Source organism: Coregonus lavaretus (assembly GCF_964263955.1).
Source record: "Coregonus lavaretus genome assembly, contig: HAP1_SCAFFOLD_725, whole genome shotgun sequence".
In the NCBI taxonomy this organism is placed as follows: Eukaryota; Metazoa; Chordata; class Actinopteri; order Salmoniformes; family Salmonidae; genus Coregonus; species Coregonus lavaretus.
In genome coordinates, this window is record NW_028162863.1 from 132,147 (window position 1) to 151,922 (window position 19,776).

A 19,776-nucleotide genomic window follows, 5' to 3' on the forward strand; every position below is an offset into this window, starting at 1 on the left:
ACTGCTCAATACTTTCATCAAACTGTCCAATGTTTCCAACAATTCCAGCCATTTTTCATTTCTCAATAAGCTCCTGATTGTAACTCACTTCAGTATTGTCCACAGCAATATTTTCCTCAGTCACGTGATCTTCATTCACTTCACTCACTGACATTTCCTCCTAAATTCGCTCATTTAGCAGATTTAATTAAAAGGTTTGTCTTCATAGTTGAAAAAAATTCCTATCCTATAATCAGGTTGTTTTCCCGCTCCAATGTCCGTCTCGAGTTCTTTTCTGCCGTCCATGACGATGTTAACTCCAGTGGTGGAAAAAGTACCCAATTGTCATACTTGAGTAAAAGTAAAGATACCTTAATAGAAAATGACTCAACTAAAAGTGAAAGTCACCCAGTAAAATACTACTTGAGTAAAAGTCCAAAAGTATTTGGTTTTAAATATACTTAAGTATCAATAGTAAATGTAATTGCTAACATATACTTAAGTATCAAAAGTAAAAGTACAAGTATAAATCATTTCAAATTCCTTACATAAAGCAAACCAGACAATTTTCTTGTTTTTAAAATGTACGTTCAGCCAGAGGCACACTCCAACACTCAGACAATTTACAAACAAAGCATTTGTGTTTACTGAGTCCCCCAGATCAGAGGCAGTAGGGATGTTCTCTTGATAAGTGTGTGAATTGGACCATTTTCTGTCCTGCTAAGCATTCAAAATGTAACGAGTACTTTTGGATGTCAGGGAAAATGTATGGAGTAAAAAGTACATTATTTTCTTTAGGAATGTAGTGAAGTAAAAGTAAAAGTAGTCAAAAATATAAATAGTAAAGTAAAGTACAGATACCCCAAAAAACTACTTAAGTAGTACTTTAAAGTATTTTTACTTAAGTACTTTACACCACTGGTTAACTCTCTTTCTTAACTAGCTCGACTATGCACTTGCCTCTGCTAGCAATACACTGTGCTAACATTAGCCTATTCTGGACCACAGAAAATAACAGTTTTAAACAGTTGTAAATACCCACTTCTTCCAGACAGAATAGTTCCTGTAGATTCAGACTTACTCATCGCCAATCTTTTGTTATGTCTCGTGGGTTTCATAACCACGTCTGTATAACAATTCAATAATGATGAGACAGGAGACAGGAATCAGTTCAACCATTTATCTGGAACGTGATCATCTCAACACATACAAACCCCCATGATGCTCTGCGGCACAACCCCAATATACAACAAATACATAGATAAGTAAATGGACACAAAAAACTCATAGAGGAATTTAAAAGTTAATTTCTAGAAAGTAGGGCCATGGGATAGGGTCAGAAAGGTCAGTATGTTTGATAACTGGTTCCAGAGGTGACATAACAAGCATAAGGTCCACTATAACACAGTGAAGTAGAGGTGGGAGCTAAAAGCAGACATGGACAGTGAGACGGTGTGAGGAGGTCAGGGGTGAAACACTAGATCAGGACAGGTAGAAATGGCAGGGCTGGAAATAGACACAGAGACACATTCTGATCATGGCTCAGACCTGACCTGAGACACCCAAACAGAAGATGCCATAGCAAAGTCCTGTCCAGTAGGCTATATGGGATTTCCTTTCATCAAAATCCAACACATGGAAATGTGTCCAATGTGTGTGTGTCCAGTGTGTGTGTGTGTGTCCAGTGTGTGTGTGTCCAGTGTGTATGTGTGTGTCCAGTGTGTGTGAGTGTGTATCAAGTGTGTTTGTGTGTGTGTGTCCAGTGTGTGTGTCCAGTGTGTGTGTGTGTTCAGTGTGTGTGTGTCCAGTATGTGTGTGTGTGTATCCAGTGTGTGTGTGTGTATGTCCAGTGTGTGTGTGTGTGTCCAGTGTGTGTCCAGAGTGTGTCCAGTGTGTGTCCAGTGTGTGTGTGTGTATGTGTGTGTGTGTTTGTGTGTGTCCAGTGTGTGTGTGTGTTTGTGTGTGTGTCCAGTGTATGTGTGTGTGTGTGTGTGTGTCCGGTGTGTGTGTGTGTGTCCAGTGTGAGTTTGTCCAGTGTGAGTGTGTCCAGTGTGTGTGTGTCCAGTGTGTGTGTGTGTGTGTGTCCAGTGTGTGTGTGTGTCCAGTGTGTGTGTGTCCAGTGTGTGAGTGTGTCCAGTGTGTGTGTGTGTCCAGTGTGTGTGTGTCCAGTGTGTGTGTGTCTGTTCAATGTGTGTGTGTCCAGTGTGTGTGTGTGTGTACAGTGTGAGTGTGTCCAGTGTGTGTGTGTATGTCCAGTGTGAGTGTGTCCAGTGTGTGTGTTTGTCCAGTGTGTGTGTGTGTCCAGTGTATGTGTGTGTGTGTGTGTCCGGTGTGTGTTTGTGTGTCCAGTGTGTGTGTGTGTGTGTGTATTTGTACAGTGTGTGTGTGTGTCCAGTGTGTGTGTGTGTCAAGTGTGTGTGTTCAGTGTGTGTAGGTGTGTACAGTGTGTGTGTGTCCAGTGTGTGTGTGTGTGTATGTCCAGTGTGAGTGTGTCCAGTGTGTGTGTTTGTCCAGTGTTTGTGTGTGTTTGTGTGTGTCCAGTGTGTGTGTGTGTGTGAGTGTGTGTGTGTGTCCAGTGTGTGTGTGTGTGTGTGTGTGTGTGTTTGTGTGTGTCCAGTGTGTGTGTGTGTCCAGTGTATGTGTGTGTGTGTGTGTCTGGTGTGTGTGTGTGTTTGTTTGTGTCCAGTGTGTGTGTGTGTGTGTGTGTGTGTGTGTGTGTGTGTGTGTGTGTGTGTGTGTGTGTGTGTCCAGTGTGTGTGTGTGTTTCCAGTGTGTGTCCAGTGTGTGTCCAGTGTGTGTGTGTGTGTCCAGTGTGTGTGTGTGTGTCCAGTGTGTGTGTGTGTGTCCAGTGTGTGTGTGTGTCCAGTGTGTGTGTGTGTATGTGTGTTCAGTGTGTGTGTGTGTGTCCAGTGTGTGTGTGTGTGTGTGTCCAGTGTGTGTGTGTGTGTGTGTGTGTTTGTGTGTGTGTGTCCAGTGTGTGTGTGTGTGTCCAGTGTGTGTGTGTGTGTGTGTGTGTGTGTGTGTATGTCTAGTGTGTGTATGTGTGTGTCCAGTGTATGTATGTGTGTTTGTCTGGTGTGTGTGTGTGTGTGTGTGTGTGTGTGTGTGTGTCCAGTGTGTGTGTGTGTCCAGAGTGAGTGTGTCCAGTGTGTGTGTGTCCAGTGTGTGTGTGTGTTTGTTTGTCCAGTGTGTGTGGGTGTGTGTGTCCAGTGTGTGTGTGTGTCCAGTGTGTGTGTGTCCAGTGTGTGTGTGTGTGTGTCCAGTGTGTGTGTGTGTGTGTCCAGTGTGAGTGTTCAGTGTGTGTGTGTGTGTACAGTGTGTGTGTGTGTCCAGTGTGTGTGTATGTATGTCCAGTGTGAGTGTGTCCAGTGTTTGTGTTTGTCCAGTGTGTGTGTGTGTGTGTGTGTGTGTTTGTTTGTGTCCAGTGTGTGTGTGTGTGTATCCAGTGTTTGTGTCCAGCGTGTGTGTGTGTCCAGTGTGTGTCCAGTGGGTGTGTGTGTGTCCAGTGTGTGTCCAGTGTGTGTGTGTGTGTGTCAGTGTTACCATGGTTATTATTTACAGGGACACTGAGGAGTCAACATCATAAACCCAAAACCCTGGATAGAGGGACTCAGTGAATGTGGAGTGGAATGTGTTCAGGTGGGTCAGTGTGTCAGAGGAGACTCTGTAGAAGGACAGAGTGCCGGCTGGCCAGTCCAGATACACTCCTACTCTGTGGGAGCTGGAGGAGGGGACGTCTATGATAGTGGACTTATTATTGTGACAGGCAGAGTAACGGTTGTCAGAGCAGAACAGACTCCAGGACTTGTCATTACATCCAATCATACAGTCACTACCCCCTCCTCTCCTACTGATTCCTTTATATGTCACTCCTATACCAGCCCAACTCCCACTCCACTCTACCTCCCAGTAACAGCGCCCAGTCAGACCCTCTCTACACAGCACCTGAGGCCAGACCTCAAATCTCTCTGGGTGATCAGGATACGGCTGCTCCTCTCTCCTACATGTCACCTTTCTGTTCTCCTCAGACAGAGAGAGGAATCTGTTTACTGTGTTTGGGTCCAGTGTGAGATCACAGACATCTGATGGATAAAACCAGACACAATATTAGAAATCATCATCATTCACATTAGAATGTTAACTCACTTTTCACTAATTCATTTATTGTAGATGTTTCTAGGTATCAAAAGGAGAAGTTAAGGTAACTTGAGACTTGTTGAATGATCATATGTTATACTGTATGGTAATATAAAACAAACTTATTCCCATTAATTACACACACACACACACATCCTGAACACACACACACACACACTTACACTGATCACACACACATACACACACACACACAGTCATAGCAACTCTTTGTAAACTTTGGTGTCCCTGATTTCTGCTTCTGTAGAACTACAGCTGATATTTAATATGACCAAGTAAGTAATGATGGTGGTCTTTGACTTTGACTTCACTTGAATTAAGACTTATTCTTAGTCATATTCTTCACAGCAGTCAACACTCACATTTTCTAAGTCCAGGTTTCATTGTGTTCTCTCCACCATGTTCCACACTGTAGCAGTAAGCAGAAGAACAGACAGTCATTGAGGGACACACACACACACACACACACACACACACACACACACACACACACACACACACACACACACACACACAGTCAGTATATACATTTGTCCAAGTGTGTGTGTGTCCAGTGTGTGTCCAGTGTGTGTCCAGTGTGTGTGTGTGTCGGGTGTCTGTCCAGTGTGTGTGTGTATGTCAAGTGTGTGTGTGTCCAGTGTGTGTCCAGTGTGTGTCCAGTATGTGTGTGTGTGTGTGTGTGTGTGTGTCCAGTGTGTGTGTGTGTGTGTGTGTTCAGTGTGTTTGTCCAGTGTGTGTGTGTGTCCAGTGTGTATGTGTCCAGTGTGTGTGTGTGTGTGTGTGTGTCCAGTGTGTGTGTGTGTGTGTGTTTGTCCAGTGTGTGTATGTGTGTCCAGTGTGTGTGTATGTCTAGTGTGTGTGTGGGTGTGTGTGTCGTGTTTGTGTGTGTGTCCAGTGTATGTGTGTGTCCAGTGTGTGTGTGTGTGTGTGTGTGTGTGTCTGTGTGTCCAGTGTGAGTAAGTCTGTGTGTTTTTGTCCTTTGTGTGTATGTGTCCAGTGTGTGTGTTTACGGTGTGTGTGTGTGTGTGTGTGTGTGTCCAGTGTGAGTAAGTCTGTGTGTTTGTGTGTGTCCTGTGTGTTTTTGTGTTTGTGTGTGTGTCCAGTGTGTGTGTGTGTGTCCAGTGTGTGTGTGTGTGCGTGTGTGTCCAGTGTGTGTGTGTCTGCGTGTGTGTCCAGTGTGTGTGTGTGTGTGTCCATTGTGTGTGTGTGCCCAGTGTGTGTGTGTATGTCTAGTGTGTGTGTGTGTGTGTGTCCAGTGTGAGTGTGTGTGTGTCCAGTGTGTGTGTGTGTCCAGTGTGTGTGTTTGTCCAGTGTGTGTGTGTGTGTGTGTGCGTCCTTTGTGTGTGTGTGTCCTTTGTGTGTATGTGTGTGTGTGTGTGTGTCCAGTGTTTGTGTGTGTGTCCAGTGTGTATGTGTGTCCAGTGTGTGTGTGTGTCCAGTGTGTGTACTGATACACGTGCACACACACACACACTGGACACACACACACACACACTGGACAAACACACACACACACGACACACACACACACACTGGACACACACAGACACACACTGGACACACACACACACACACGGTCAGCATATAACTTAGTCCAAGTGGTGGTAAGAATGTTTGTCTTAACTAGCCTGATAACTCCAACATGTCTGATATGAACATTGACATAAACCCTCTACATACTTGAGTTTCTCCAGTCTGCAGTGTGGATCCTCCAGTCCAGCAGAGAGCAGTCTGACTCCTGAGTCTCCTGGGTGATTGTAGCTCAGGTCCAGCTCTCTCAGGTGTGAGGGGTTTGACTTCAGAGCTGAGATCAGAGAAGCACAGCCTTCCTCTGTGACTAGACAGCCTGACAGCCTGCAAAGAGTCAAATCATATTAAAACCACACTGCTGTTCTTTGGTGGTGAAAATAGTGGCAGTATATTTTTTCTACATATTAAGATACATCAGTGTCCTGAAACCTGTCATATCTATTCATAAATGAATGTATCATTATTAGAAATTATCATAATATTGCTTGTAAAGAGAAACATGTATAGTACAAATATTTGAGTAGACTGACCAGAGCAGTTTAAAAAGCAGTATCAGTCAAAAGACAGACAGTGAGGTATCAGATTTAGATTGTATTGAGTATACAGTCCACACCATATCTATTTTGACAGTGAAGATAACATTTTAAATGTGGCTCTATACTCCAGCATTGTGGATTTGAAATCAAATGTTTCATGTGAGGTGACAGTATATAATGTCACCTTTTATTTTAGGGTATTTTAATACATATCTGTTTTACCATTTAGAAATGAAAGTACTTTATGTATCTAGTCCCCCCATTTGAAGAAGTCATACGTATTTTGACCAATTCACTTACAGTGTATTAATGTAGTCAAAAGTTTAGTATTTGGTCCCAAACTCGTTGGTTGCATTTGCAGTTTGTTTTGGTTGTGTTTTGGGTTATGTTTTGCCCGATAGTAACTGAATGGTGGATGATGACTGGAGTAATCTTCTGTCTAAGAGAGTAGATAACATGTTTCTAAACACTACTAAATTAATCCTGATGATGACATGATTAAGAAAAATCATGAATGAATCATGAATAATAATGAGTGAGAAAGTTACAGAAGCTACAACAAACATGCTAACCTCTCACCATTACCAATAACAGAGGGGGTATGATCCTTGTTCCTCTGTAACTTTCTCATTCATCATCATTCACAATTCATTCATGATTATTCATAATCATGGTAGCATCCACATGAACGTAGAAGTGTTCAGAAACATCTTCTATTCTTACTGACAATACAAGTGAAGTGACTCCAAAATGACAGGACATTATTCACCATTCAGTTTCTATTGGGAAAAACATCATCCAAAACACAACTAAGACAAACTGCAAATGTATTCAACAAGTTTGTAGAACCACAAGCTTGATGTAATCACTGCAGGTAAGGAATATGGGACCAAATACTAAACTTATGACAACTTTAATACAATATAAGTGAATATGTCCAAATTATTACGACATAAACAAATGGGAGAAATAGAACATGAAGTGATTTCATTTTTAAACAGTAACACAGATATGTATGAAAATATCCTCAAATAAAAGGTGACATTATATACTGTCACCTAATATGAAACATTTTATCTCAAATCCAAATTGCTGGAGCAGAGCACCAAATTTAAAACTGAAAGCTTCACTGTCCAAACACATATGGTGTGGACTATGTGTGCCTGGTAAACACATGTGGATCTGGTGAACAGTTATCACTTGTTGATCAACTACAGGAATACTGACCTCAGAGTCTCCAGTTTACAGTGGGGATTGCCCAGGACAGCAGAGAGCAGCTTCACTCCTGAATCCTTCAGGTCATTGTTACTCAGATCAAGCTCTCTCAGGTGTGAGGGGTTTGACTTCAGAGCTGAGACCAGAGAAGCACAGCCTTTCTCGGTGACTCCACAGCCTGACAGCCTGCAAAGAGATCATCATGATTTCACAAACACACTGTTAATATAACACCAGTAGTGTAGAAGGACAATGGCAGATGCATTTGGGTTATTCTCTCAAACAACATATAGATTCATCTTCCGTCTCCTGGAATTGTATGGTCATATTGTTATACTAATGTGAACATCAATGCACTGATTCAATATGTTTTTCAATAATACATATATTTCTCTAAACTGAATATTTCTTCCTGATGATTAGTACTTAAAAGTCATTTTATGTACTGAAATTAGCCCGCCCAACTACCTCATCCCTATATTGTTATTTATTTTGCTCATTTGTACCCCAGTATCTCTATTTGCACATCATCTCTTGCACATCTATCATTCCAGTGTTAATACTAATTGTAATTATTTTGCACTATAGCCTATTTATTGCCTTACCTCCATAACTTGCTACATTTGAAAACAATGTATATATATGTATTTATGTTGTATTTTTGACTTTGTTTTGTTTTACCCCATATGTATCTCTGTGTTGTTGTTTTTATCGCACTGCTTTGCTTTATCTTGGCCAGGTCGCAGTTGTAAATGAGAACTTGTTCTCAACTGGTTTACCTGGTTAAATAAAGGTGAAATAAAATAAAAATAAATGTACTCACAGAGCAGCTCTGGAGGCTTTGACCACTGGCAGCAGCCTCAAAAGACCTTCCTCTGATCTGGAGTATTTCTTCAGGTCAAACACATCCAGCTCCTTTTCTGAAGTCAGCAATACAAAGACCAGAGCTGACCACTGTGCAGGTGACAGTTCTTCTTCTGAGAGACTTCCTGATCTCAGGTAGCTTTGGATCTCCTCCACTAGAGAATGGTCATTCAGTTCATTCAGACAGTGGAACAGATTGATGCACCTCTCTGGAGAGGGATTCTCCCTGATCTTCTCCTTGATGTACTTGACTGTTTCTTCATGGCTCTGTGAGCTGCTTCTTGTCTTTGTCAGTAGACCTCGTAAGTGCTTCTGATTGGACTCCAGTGAGAGGCCCAGAAGGAAGCAGAGGAAAAGGTCCAGGTTTCCCGTCTCACTTTCTAAGGCTTTATCCACAGCACTCTTGTAGAAAGTAACTTTATGCTTGTGTCTGATCCTCACAGAAAAGTTGCTGGACGTTGATTGAGGTTTGGCCATTAGATTCTCATTGTTGTTGATGAATGAGAGGAACACATATACAGCAGCCAGAAACTCCTGAATGCTCAGATGCACGAAGCAGTACACCTTGTCCTGGTACAGCCCACATTCCTCTTTAAAGAGCTGTGTGCACAATCCTGAGTACACTGATGCTTCTTTGACATCAATGCCAGCCTCTTTCAGGTCTTCTTCATAGAAAATCAGATTGCCCTTCACAAGCTGTTGAAAAGCCAGTTTTCCCAGTGACAGAATGCTCTCTTTATTCCAGTGTGGACCTGTCTCTTCTTTCCCAAGATACTTTTCATTCTTCTGTTTGGTATGAAACTCCACAAGGTGTGAGTACATCTCAGTCAGAGTCTTGGGCATCTCTTTTCTCTTATGTTTCAGCATGTGTTCAAGGACTATTGCAGAAATCCAACAGAAGACTGGAATGTGGCACATGATGTAGAGGCTCCTTGATGTCTTTATGTGTGAGATGATTCTGTTGGCCAGGTCCTCATCACTGAATCTCTTCCTGAAGTACTCCTCCTTCTGTGGGTCATTGAACCCTCGTACCTCTGTCACCTGGTCAACACACCCTGAAGGGATCTTATTGGCTGCTGCAGGTCGGGTGGTTATCCAGAGGAGAGCAGAGGGAAGCAGATTTCCCTTGATGAGATTTGTCAGCAGAACATCCACTGAGGTTGACTTTGTGACGTCACAACAGATCTTGTTCTTCTGGAAGTCTAGGGGCAGTCGGCACTCATCCAGACCATCAAAGATGAACAGAACTTTGTACTTGTCGTAGTTGGAGATTCTTGATTCTGTGGTTTCCTTTGAGAAGTGATTGAGAAGTTCAATCAAAGTGTGTTTTTCCCTGTTCATCAAATTCAGCTCCCGAAAAGGGAATGAAAATACAAATTGGACATCCTGATTTGCTTTTCCTTCAGCCCAGTCGAGAATGAACTTCTGCACAGAGACTGTTTTTCCAATGCCAGCGACTCCCTTTGTCAGCACAGTTCTGATAAGTTTGTCTTGTCCAGTTATGGGTTTGAAGATGTCGTTACATTTGACTGCAGTCTCTGGTCTTGCTTGTTTCCTGGTTGTTGTCTCAATCTGTCTCAGCTCATGTTCATTATTGACCTCTCCTGTTCCACCCTCTGTGATGTAGAGCTCTGTGTAGATCTTATTGAGAAGTGTTGGGTTTCCTTGTTTAGCGATCCCCTCAAATACACATTGAAACTTCTTCTTTAGATTAGATTTGAGTTCACGTTGGCAAATCACAGCAAGCTCATCTGAATCTAGAAATAACACAGAGGATATTAATATTATGTATGTTTTAAAGCCTACAGTATTCTAGGACTGTTATGACATTTTAAATTATAATAATTTTTTCGCTTAACTGACTGTATAAATGTGTAAATGTTTTCATAATGCATTACAGACTGGTGTGACTGATTATATTATTATTGGTATTCGCTCTCTCTCTCTCTCTCTCTCTCTCTCTCTCTCTCTCTCTCTCTCTCTCTCTCTCTCTCTCTCTCACAACACATTCTTCTGCTACTTGATGAGGTCACTAGGTGTTGTGTTAAGGCTGCTACAATATCATCGAGTTACACAGCTACTTTAGCTGTACTTTAGCTACAGCTTTTAAATGTTTGTTATAAAACAGCATTCAACATGAGGCAGACAGCTCTTACTTTTCTCCAGTGTGTCAGCAAGCTCCTTCTGGTTCATTTTCCTCAGGACGTGCAGTGTGATCTTCAGAGCCCCCTCTCTGGCACTGCTCTCCTGCTTCTCATCTTCAGCATGCACCACTTCCTTATCCTGCTTCTGACTCTCGAAGCCTTCTGGGAGTTCTGGACAAAGAATCCTCTTGAACATCTTCAGCTCGTTCTTCACAAATGTCATAATATTCTCTTCAAGCAACTGAAATAAATCAAGTAAATAAGTTAAGCAAGAGACTAAATGCTTTCTCATTAACATATTAATGAATGATTGACAGATCAACTTTACTTGAGGTAAACAAAAACAAATGTACATAACAGGACCACATACACTGAATATGGAGGCCAGGTCTGTTTGATGACTCTGGGAAGACTGACCACTGAGAATCTCTGACTCTGATCTCTCCTGTTGGTTTCTGTGGACAAAACATGAGATTACATTTCCTCATCCAGGGAGTGCACACACACACACACACACACACACACACACACACACACACACACACACACACACACACACGGAGGGAATGTAGTGTTTGTTTAATATTGTTTCAGGACTATGACAATGGAAAAAAGGTTTAGCCTATGGATTATGAAAACAACCAAAATAAATGGTAAAATGGGAGAGGAGAAATTACTAGAGACAGTGTTGTTTAACTCACTGACCATGACCCATGAGTTCTTCTTACCTTTGTTCAGTAGAAAAGTCTCCCTCTCTGAACTCTATAGGTAGAACCATACACCGGTCACTCTTCATGGACACACAGCTGGGTACAGGGGAGGCTGGTCTCTCCTGCTTGATTGAACTTCAACACAACAGAGACAAACATTACGTCTCTCATCTACTCTGAGCTCAGATGGGGAAACAAGAGTTTCATTCTAAAACGCTATTTTCAGAAATGTTGGTAAATTAGCTTTTATTGTTTAAAGACATTATTCAAGAGATTGGTGTGTTTTTTCAATATCTAATCATGGCATGGGGTTGTTCGATGACAGACATGTATTTGTTTAAAATCCATCACTTGATGGTTTCATTTCAGAGACAAATAATGTGTTTCTTTTGTAAAATGCTATATATCTGCCTCACTCTCAGAGAAATAAGTAGTACTAATAGATTTTACACAGTTAAATGTAACAAATAACTACATTTTTAATAAAGAACTGTACAAATGATACACTTGTGACATCAATATTTAAATATATTTAAAAAATAATAATAAATACAGTAATATGAGATCTGTATGTAAAACATTTACATTAAATTTTTTAGTCATTTAGTCATTTAACATTTAGCAGATGTTTTTTATTCAGGGTCCGGATTACCAAAAGCATTTTAAGGCCAAGTTCATCATTAGAACCTTCGTAGGAGCATTGTTAAATCTCTGAGCTGTTTCCCAAAAACATCGTTATTAACGTTGCACTTGAAAACGCTCATATTCTAACACCTGCCTCAGACCACTTGTAGATCACATGGTTTATCCGTCTCTTTTTGACCACCGATAAATTCAGAACAAAGTTTGGTACAAATACAAAGTTGCCAATGTCTTTGCAATTGATTCAAACAAGGGAAGTACACACATTTGGTTCAAATGAAAACCAAGATGACTGCATTAAAATATAAACAGTAGGCTACAGGCCTATTTCAATCATATTGAAATATATTCCATGTTCAATATATTTAGTTTTATTTTGCTACTTGTAGGCTACTGTCTGTAAATTGTCTCAATATATTTCATGATGTGTAGCCTAACATGTGCCCAATGATGTGCCAAATCTGTGATTTAGTGCATTTTTATTGTGTAAGCATTAGAATAAACTACCTCAATTTTTGCAGCCGTAGGTAGTAATATCTTTCTAGAAGCTGATCCGTGGTCAGCATTGTGAAATAATTATAATGTTATGGAAAGATTTGAATGGACAAAACTGATCCGAGAGCAGCGGTCCCTTTCTTTTGATCCTATCAGTATCGACACATGCTCCACCGGACGTGATACCTTGTCATGCTCCTGATCCAGTTTCTGCTGGTCTGCCTGCGGATATGGAACTCTGACCTGTTCACCGGACGTGCGATCTTGTCCCGAACCTGCTGTTTCGCCCCTCTCTCTCTCTCTCTCTCTCCCTCTCCTTATCTCTCTCTACAACACCTGCTGTCTCGACCTCTGAATGCTCGGCTATGAAAAGCCAAATGACATTTACTCCTGAGGTGCTGACGTGTTGCACCCTCTATAACCACAGTGATTATCATTTGACGCTGCTGGTCATGAACATTTGAAAATCTTGAAGAACCATTTGGCCTTAATGGCCATGTACTCTTATAATCTCCCCCCAGCACAGCCAGAAGAGGACTTGCCTCCCCTCAGAGCCTGGTTCCTCTCTAGGTTTCTTCATAGGTTCCTGCCTTTCTAGGGAGTTTTTCCTAGCCACCGTGCTTCTACATCTGCATTGCTTGCTCTTTGTGGTTTTAGACTGGGTTTCTATATAAGCACTTTGTGACAACTGCTGATGTAAAAAATGTCTTCTGAGAATACATATGCAGACCAGGCCAGGGTTTGTGGTTTGAGAAGTCAATGAGAGGTAAAAATGACTTCCTTAGTTGTTAATTTGGAAAATGTTCTGTCTTAAGTAGTTTAACAAACTGACACATTTTCATGTTAGTCAAAAACAACTTTATATCGAAGGAGTGACTTTGATTTGACGGCCTGCACATGTGCAGTTCGGCACAAGACGACCATTAGACCCAATGACGTATTTCTGCGCATGAGCTTCAAATCAAATCAAATTGTATTTCTCACATGCGCCGAATACAACAGTGGTAAACTTTACCGTGAAATGCTTACTTACGAGCCCTTTCCCAACAATGCAGAGTTAAAAAGTCACAAAAATTAGCTAAATAAAAAAAGGAAATAGTAACATAATAAAATAACAATAATGAGGATATAAGGAGTACCAGTACTGAGTCAATGTGCAGGGGTACCAGGAAGTTGAGGTAGTAATGAGGCTATAAGGAGTGCTGAGTCAATGTGCAGGGATACCAGGAAGTTGAGGTAGTAATGAGACTATAAGGAGTACTGAGTCAATGTGCAGGGTACCAGGAAGTTGAGGTAGTAATGAGGCTATAAGGAGTACTGAGTCAATATGCAGGGGTACCACGTAGTTGAGGTAGTAATGAGGCTATAAGGAGTACCAGTACTGAGTCAATGTGCAGGGGTACCAGGAAGTTGAGGTAGTAATGAGGCTATAAGGAGTACTGAGTCAATGTGCAGGGGTACCAGGAAGTTGAGGTAGTAATGAGGCTATAAGGAGTACTGAGTCAATGTGCAGGGGTACCAGTTAGTTGAGGTAGTAATGAGGCTATAAAGAGTACCAGTACTGAGTCAATGTGCAGGGGTATCGGGAAGTTGAGGTAGTAATGAGGCTATAAGGAGTACTGAGTCAATGTGCAGGGATACCAGGAAGTTGAGGTAGTAATGACACTATAAGGAGTACTGAGTCAATGTGCATGGTACCAGGAAGTTGAGGTATTAATGAGGCTATAAGGAGTACTGAGTCAATGTGCAGGGGTACCAGGAAGTTGAGGTAGTAATGAGGCTATAAGGAGTACCAGTACTGAGTCAATGTGCAGGGGTACCAGGAAGTTGAGGTAGTAATGAGGCTATAAGGAGTACCATTACTGAGTCAATGTGCAGGGGTACCAGGAAGTTGAGGTAGTAATGAGGCTATAAGGAGTACTGAGTCAATGTGCAGGGGTACCAGGAAGTTGAGGTAGTAATGAGGCTATAAGGAGTACCAGTACTGAGTCAATGTGCAGGGGTACCAGGAAGTTGAGGTAGTAATGAGGCTATAAGGAGTACTGAGTCAATGTGCAGGGGTACCAGGTAGTTGAGGTAGTAATGAGGCTATAAGGAGTACTGAGTCAATGTGCAGGGGTACCAGGTAGTTGAGGTAGTAACTAGACTATATATAAGGAGTACCAGTACTGAGTGAATGTGCAGGGTACCAGGTAGTTGAGGTAATAACTAGACTATATACAAGGAGTACCAGTACTGAGTCAATGTGCAGGGGTACCAGGTAGTTGAGGTAGTAACTAGACTATATACAAGGAGTACCAGTACTGAGTCAATGTGCAGGGGTACCAGGTAGCGTAGTAGTGCAGTTCTGTTTTTGTCGCATGTCTGTAAATAGCCTGTAAATACCCTATTTTTCTGTATTTTTCGTACATATTTCCCTATCAGACTTTTCATCCTTCTACAAAATATACTTTCCTGCAACCCGCCTCACTCAATGTGGAACGGATTCTATTATTGACTTACCTTTATCTAGAATCTAGAATCTCCAGTTGAAACTAGCTAGCCAGCTAACTAGCTACTTGCTATTAGCCACAGCTAGCAGTATTTCACCCAGAACATTTGATTTTTTTTCTGCGGGATTAATTTTAATCACTGGACATGAATCACCGGATATTCGGCCAGTCTGCACAGCGCGTTATCGACCCAGAACATATCAGTTTTTCCGCCGGAATCACTGAATCACTGGACCTTTAACTCCGGATTCATCGCTACCAGCTGGCTACAACAAAACGGACGCTGTGGTCTGGCTAATCATCCTGAGCTAGGCCCATCTCCCGGCTATCTACCTCTCTGTCAACCGGACGGGACCACCTAGTGTTGACACGGAGCCCCGCCGATCCTACACGACTGGTCTGCCGACGAAATCGTCTGATGTGGTTACGACGTTAACCACGAAGATTCCATCTGCTAGCCCCGGCCCGCTAGCACATGCTAGCCGTGGCCTCTTACTCACTAGTGCTTTACCACCGGACCTTATGATAACTCAGCTATACAACTGATGTCTGCTGGACTGTTCCTTTTTACGGTACTACATCCTGTTTATGTTTAGCCTCAGCCCAAACATGGTTAGTTTATTGTTGTTTCGGTTATTTCTAATTGTACTATTTCACTGTAGACCCCCCAGCCTAGCTAAACCTGCCTTAGGTAGCTCCTTTGTCCCTCCCCCTATACACGCGGAGACCGACTCAATTGATGCCTCCAGCGATGCTATCTCTTTCATTGTTACCCAACGCTTAGGTTTACCTCCACTTTACTCATATCCTTCCATATCCTTGTCTGTACATAATGCCCTGAATCTTTTCTATAACACCCGGAAATCTGCCCCCTTTATTCTATGTACCCAACGCACTAGAAGACCAGTTGTTAAAGCCTTTAGCCGTATCCTTATTCTAGTCCTCCTCTGTTCCTCTGGTGATGTAGAGGCTAACCCAGGCCCTGCAGCCCTCAGTATCACTCCTACTCCCCAGGCGCTATCATTTGCTGACTTCTGTAATCGCAAAAGTCTTGGTTTCTTGCACATAAATATCAGAAGTCTACTTCCTAAGTTTGAGTTATTCACTGTGTTAGCACACTCTGCCAACCCTGATGTTCTAGCAGTGTCTGAATCCTGGCTCAGGAAGGCCACCAAAAATTCTGAAATTTCCATCCCCAACTATAACATTTTCCGTCTAGATAGAACTGCCAAAGGGGGTGGAGTTGCAATCTACTGTAGAGATAGCCTGCAGAGCTCTATCATACTATCCAGGTCTGTGCCCAAACAGTTTGAGCTTCTACTTCTAAAAATCCACCTTTCCAGAAATAAGTCTCTCACTGTTGCTGCTTGCTACAGACCCCCCTCAGCCCCCAGCTGTGCCCTGGACACCATATGTGAATTGATTGCCCCCCATTTATCCTCAGAGTTTGTACTGCTTGGTGACCTAAATTGGGATATGCTTAATACCCCAGCCATCCTACAATCCAAGCTAGATGCCCTCAACCTCACGCAAATTATCAACGAACCTACCAGGTACAACCCTAAATCCGTAAACATGGGTACCCTCATAGATATCATCCTGACTAACATACCCTCTAAATACACCTCAGCTGTCTTCAACCAGGATCTCAGCGATCACTGCCTTATTGCCTGCGTCCGTAACGGGTCCGCGGTCAAACGACCACCCCTCATCACTGTCAAACGCTCCCTAAAACACTTTAGCGAGCAGGCCTTCCTAATTGACCTGGCACAGGTATCCTGGATGGATATAGATCTCATTCCGTCAGTAGAGGATGCCTGGTTGTTCCTTAAAAGTAATTTCCTCTCAATCTTAAATAAACATGCCCCATTCAAAAAATACAGAACTAAGAACCGATATAGCCCCTGGTTCTCCTCAGACTTGACTGCCCTTGACCAGCACAAAAACATCCTGTGGCGTACAGCATTAGCATCAAATAGCCCCCGCGATATGCAACTTTTCAGGGAAGTTAGGAACCAATATACACAAGCAGTCAGGAAAGCAAAGGCTAACTTTTTCAAACAGAAATTTGCATCCTGTAGCACTAACTCCAAAAAGTTTTGGGACACTGTAAAGTCCATGGAGAATAAGAGCACTTCCTCCCAGCTGCCCACTGCACTGAGGCTAGGAAACACTATCACCACCGATAAATCTACAATAATCGAGAATTTCAACAAGCATTTTGCTACAGCTGGCCATGCTTTCCATCTGGCTACCACTACCCCAGCCACCAACTCTGCACCCTCTGCTGCAACTTGCCCATGCCCCCCCCCCCCCCCGCTTCTCCTTCACACAAATTCAGACAGCTGATGTTTTGAAAGCGCTGCAAAAACTGGACCCCTACAAATCAGCTGGGCTAGACAATCTGGACCCTTTCTTTCTAAAACTAGCCGCCGAAATTGTCGCAACCCCTATTACTAGTCTGTTCAACCTCTCTTTCATAACGTCTGAGATCCCCAGAGATTGGAAAGCTGCCGCGGTCATCCCCCTCTTCAAAGGGGGTGACACTCTAGATCCAAACTGCTACAGACCTATATCCATCCTGCCCTGCCTTTCGAAAGTATTTGAAAGCCAAGTTAACAAACAGATCACCGACCATTTCGAATACCACCGTACCTTCTCCGCTATGCAATCCGGTTTCCGAGCTGGTCATGGGTGCACTTCAGCCACGCTCAAGGTCCTAAACGATATTATAACCGCGATTGATAATAGACAGTACTGTGCAGCCGTCTTCATCGACCTGGCCAAGGCTTTCGACTCTGTCAACCACCGCATTCTTATTGGCAGACTAAATAGCCTTGGTTTCTCAAATGACTGCCTCGCCTGGTTCACCAACTACTTCTCAGATAGAGTTCAGTGTGTCAAATCGGAGGGCTTGTTGTCTGGACCTATGGCAGTCTCTATGGGGGTGCCACAGGGTTCAATTCTTGGGCCGACACTTTTCTCCGTGTATATCAATGATGTCGCTCTTGCTGCTGGTGACTCTCAGATCCACCTCTACGCAGACGACACCATTTTGTATACATCTGGCCCTTCATTGGACACTGTGTTAACAAACCTCCAAACGAGCTTCAATGCCATACAACAATCCTTCAGTAGCCTCCAACTGCTCTTAAACACTAGTCAAACTAAATGCTTGCTTTTCAATTGAACGCTGCAGGCACCCGCCCACCCGACTAGAATCACCACTCTCGACGGGTCTGACCTAGAGTATGTGGACAACTACAAATACCTAGGTGTCTGGTAGACTGTAAACTCAACTTCCAGACTCACATAAAGAATCTCCAATCCAAAGTTAAATCTAGAATCGGCTTCCTATTTTGCAACAAAGCCTCCTTCACTCATGCTGCCAAACATGCCCTCGTAAAACTGACTATCCTACCGATCCTTGACTTCGGCGATGTCATTTACAAAATAGCCTCCAACACTCTACTCAGCAAATTGGATGTAGTCTATCACAGTGCCATCCGTTTTGTCTCCAAAGCCCCATACACTACCCACCACTGTGACCTGTACGCTCTTGTTGGCTGGTCCTCACTCCATGTTCGTCGTCAAACCCACTGGCTCCAGGCCATCTATAAATCACTGCTAGGCAAATCCCCGCCTTATCTTAGCTCATTGGTCACCATAGCAGCACCCACCCGTAGTCTGCGCTCCAGCAGGTATATCTCACTGGTCATTCCCAAAGCCAACACCTCCTTTGGCCGCCATTCCTTCCAGTTCTCTGCTGCCAATGACTGGAACGAATTGCAAAAATCTCTGAAGCTGGAGACTCTTATCTCCCTCAATAACTTTAAGCATCAGTTGTCAGAGCAACTTACCGATCACTGCACCTGTACACAGCCCATCTGAAATTAGCCCACCCAACTACCTCATCCCTATATTATTATTTATTTTGCTCTTTTGCACCCCAGTATCTCTATTTGCACATAATCTCTTGCACATCTAGCATTCCAGTGTTAATACTATTGTAATTATTTTGCACTATAGCCTATTTATTGCCTTACCTCCATAACTTGCTACATTTGCACACACTGTATATATATTTTCTGTTGTATTTTTGACTTTATGTTTTTTACCCCATATGTAACTCTGTGTTGTTTTTATTGCACTGCTTTGCTTTATCTTGGCCAGGTCGCAGTTGTAAATGAGAACCTGTTCTCAACTGGCTTACCTGGTTAAATAAAGGTGAAAGAAAAAAAAAAAAAAGTTGAGGTATTAATGAGACTATAAGGAGTACTGAGTCAATGTGCAGGGTACCAGGAAGTTGAGGTAGTAATGAGACTATAAGGAGTACCAGTACTGAGTCAATGTGCAGGGGTACCAGGTAGTTGAGGTAATAATGAGGCTATAAGGAGTACTGATTCAATGTGCAGGGTACCAGGTATTTGAGGTAATTGAGGTAATATGTACATGTAGGTAGGGGTAAAAGTGACTAGGCAATCAGGATAGAGATTACATCTCCTCATCCAGGGAGTGCACACACAGTCACTGACACACACACACACACTGACAGACACACACACACACACACACACATACACACACACACACACACTCAAAGTGAATGTTGTGTTTGTTTAATATTGTTTTATGACTATGAAAATGGAAAATAGGATTAGCCTATGGATTATGAAAACAACAAAAATAAATGGGAAAATGGGAGGGAAGAAATGACTAGAGACAGTGTTGTTTAACTCACTGACCATGACCCATGAGTTCTTCTTACCTTTGTTCAGTAGAAAAGTGTCCCTCTCTAAACGTTATAGGTTGTTCCATAGACCGGTCACTCTTCATGGACACACAGCTGGGTACAGGGGAGGCTGGTCTCTCCTGCTTGATTGGGCTTCAACACAACAGAGACAAACATTACATCTCTCATCTACTCTGAGCTCAGATGGGGAAACAAGAGTTTCATTCCAAAACGCTATATATCCATTTTCAGAAATGTTAGTAAATTAGCTTCTATTGTTTA

General features: G+C 42.6%; 1 protein-coding gene and 1 long non-coding RNA gene across 2 annotated transcripts in view; both read right to left on the reverse strand.

The window, feature by feature from the left end:
* The window catches only part of LOC311118765, a 68,957-nt gene extending 49,395 nt beyond the window's left edge, over positions 1-19,562 (reverse strand). The window contains exon 1 of the long non-coding RNA XR_014611854.1: positions 19,531-19,562. This is a non-coding gene — a long non-coding RNA (uncharacterized lncRNA). The remainder of the gene's footprint in view (positions 1-19,530) is intronic.
* Positions 3,178-11,262, reverse strand: LOC311118757 (NLR family CARD domain-containing protein 3-like). Its single transcript, XM_084193540.1, has 6 exons — positions 11,152-11,262; positions 10,794-10,878; positions 10,436-10,664; positions 8,239-10,036; positions 5,804-5,988; positions 3,178-4,061 (listed from the first exon to the last, which is right to left on the reverse strand). The coding sequence occupies exons 1-6, from the start codon at positions 11,217-11,219 to the stop codon at positions 3,535-3,537; spliced, it is 2,892 nt and encodes a 963-aa protein (XP_084049666.1). The 5' UTR covers positions 11,220-11,262; the 3' UTR covers positions 3,178-3,534.
* Positions 19,563-19,776: the final 214 nt, after the last annotated feature.

Bases quoted from the DNA above. Each gene is read 5' to 3' on its own strand.
- LOC311118757 (XM_084193540.1), bottom strand. From the start codon at position 11,219: ATGAAGAGTGACCGGTGTATGGTTCTACCTATAGAGTTCAGAGAGGGA. The intron at 10,037-10,435 runs GTAAGAGCTGTC...TGTTATTTCTAG, and splicing joins TGCTGACACACTGGAGAAAA to ATTCAGATGAGCTTGCTGTG. The intron at 4,062-5,803 runs GTTTATGTCAAT...TTTATCCATCAG, and splicing joins GAAACTCAAGTATGTAGAGG to ATGTCTGTGATCTCACACTG.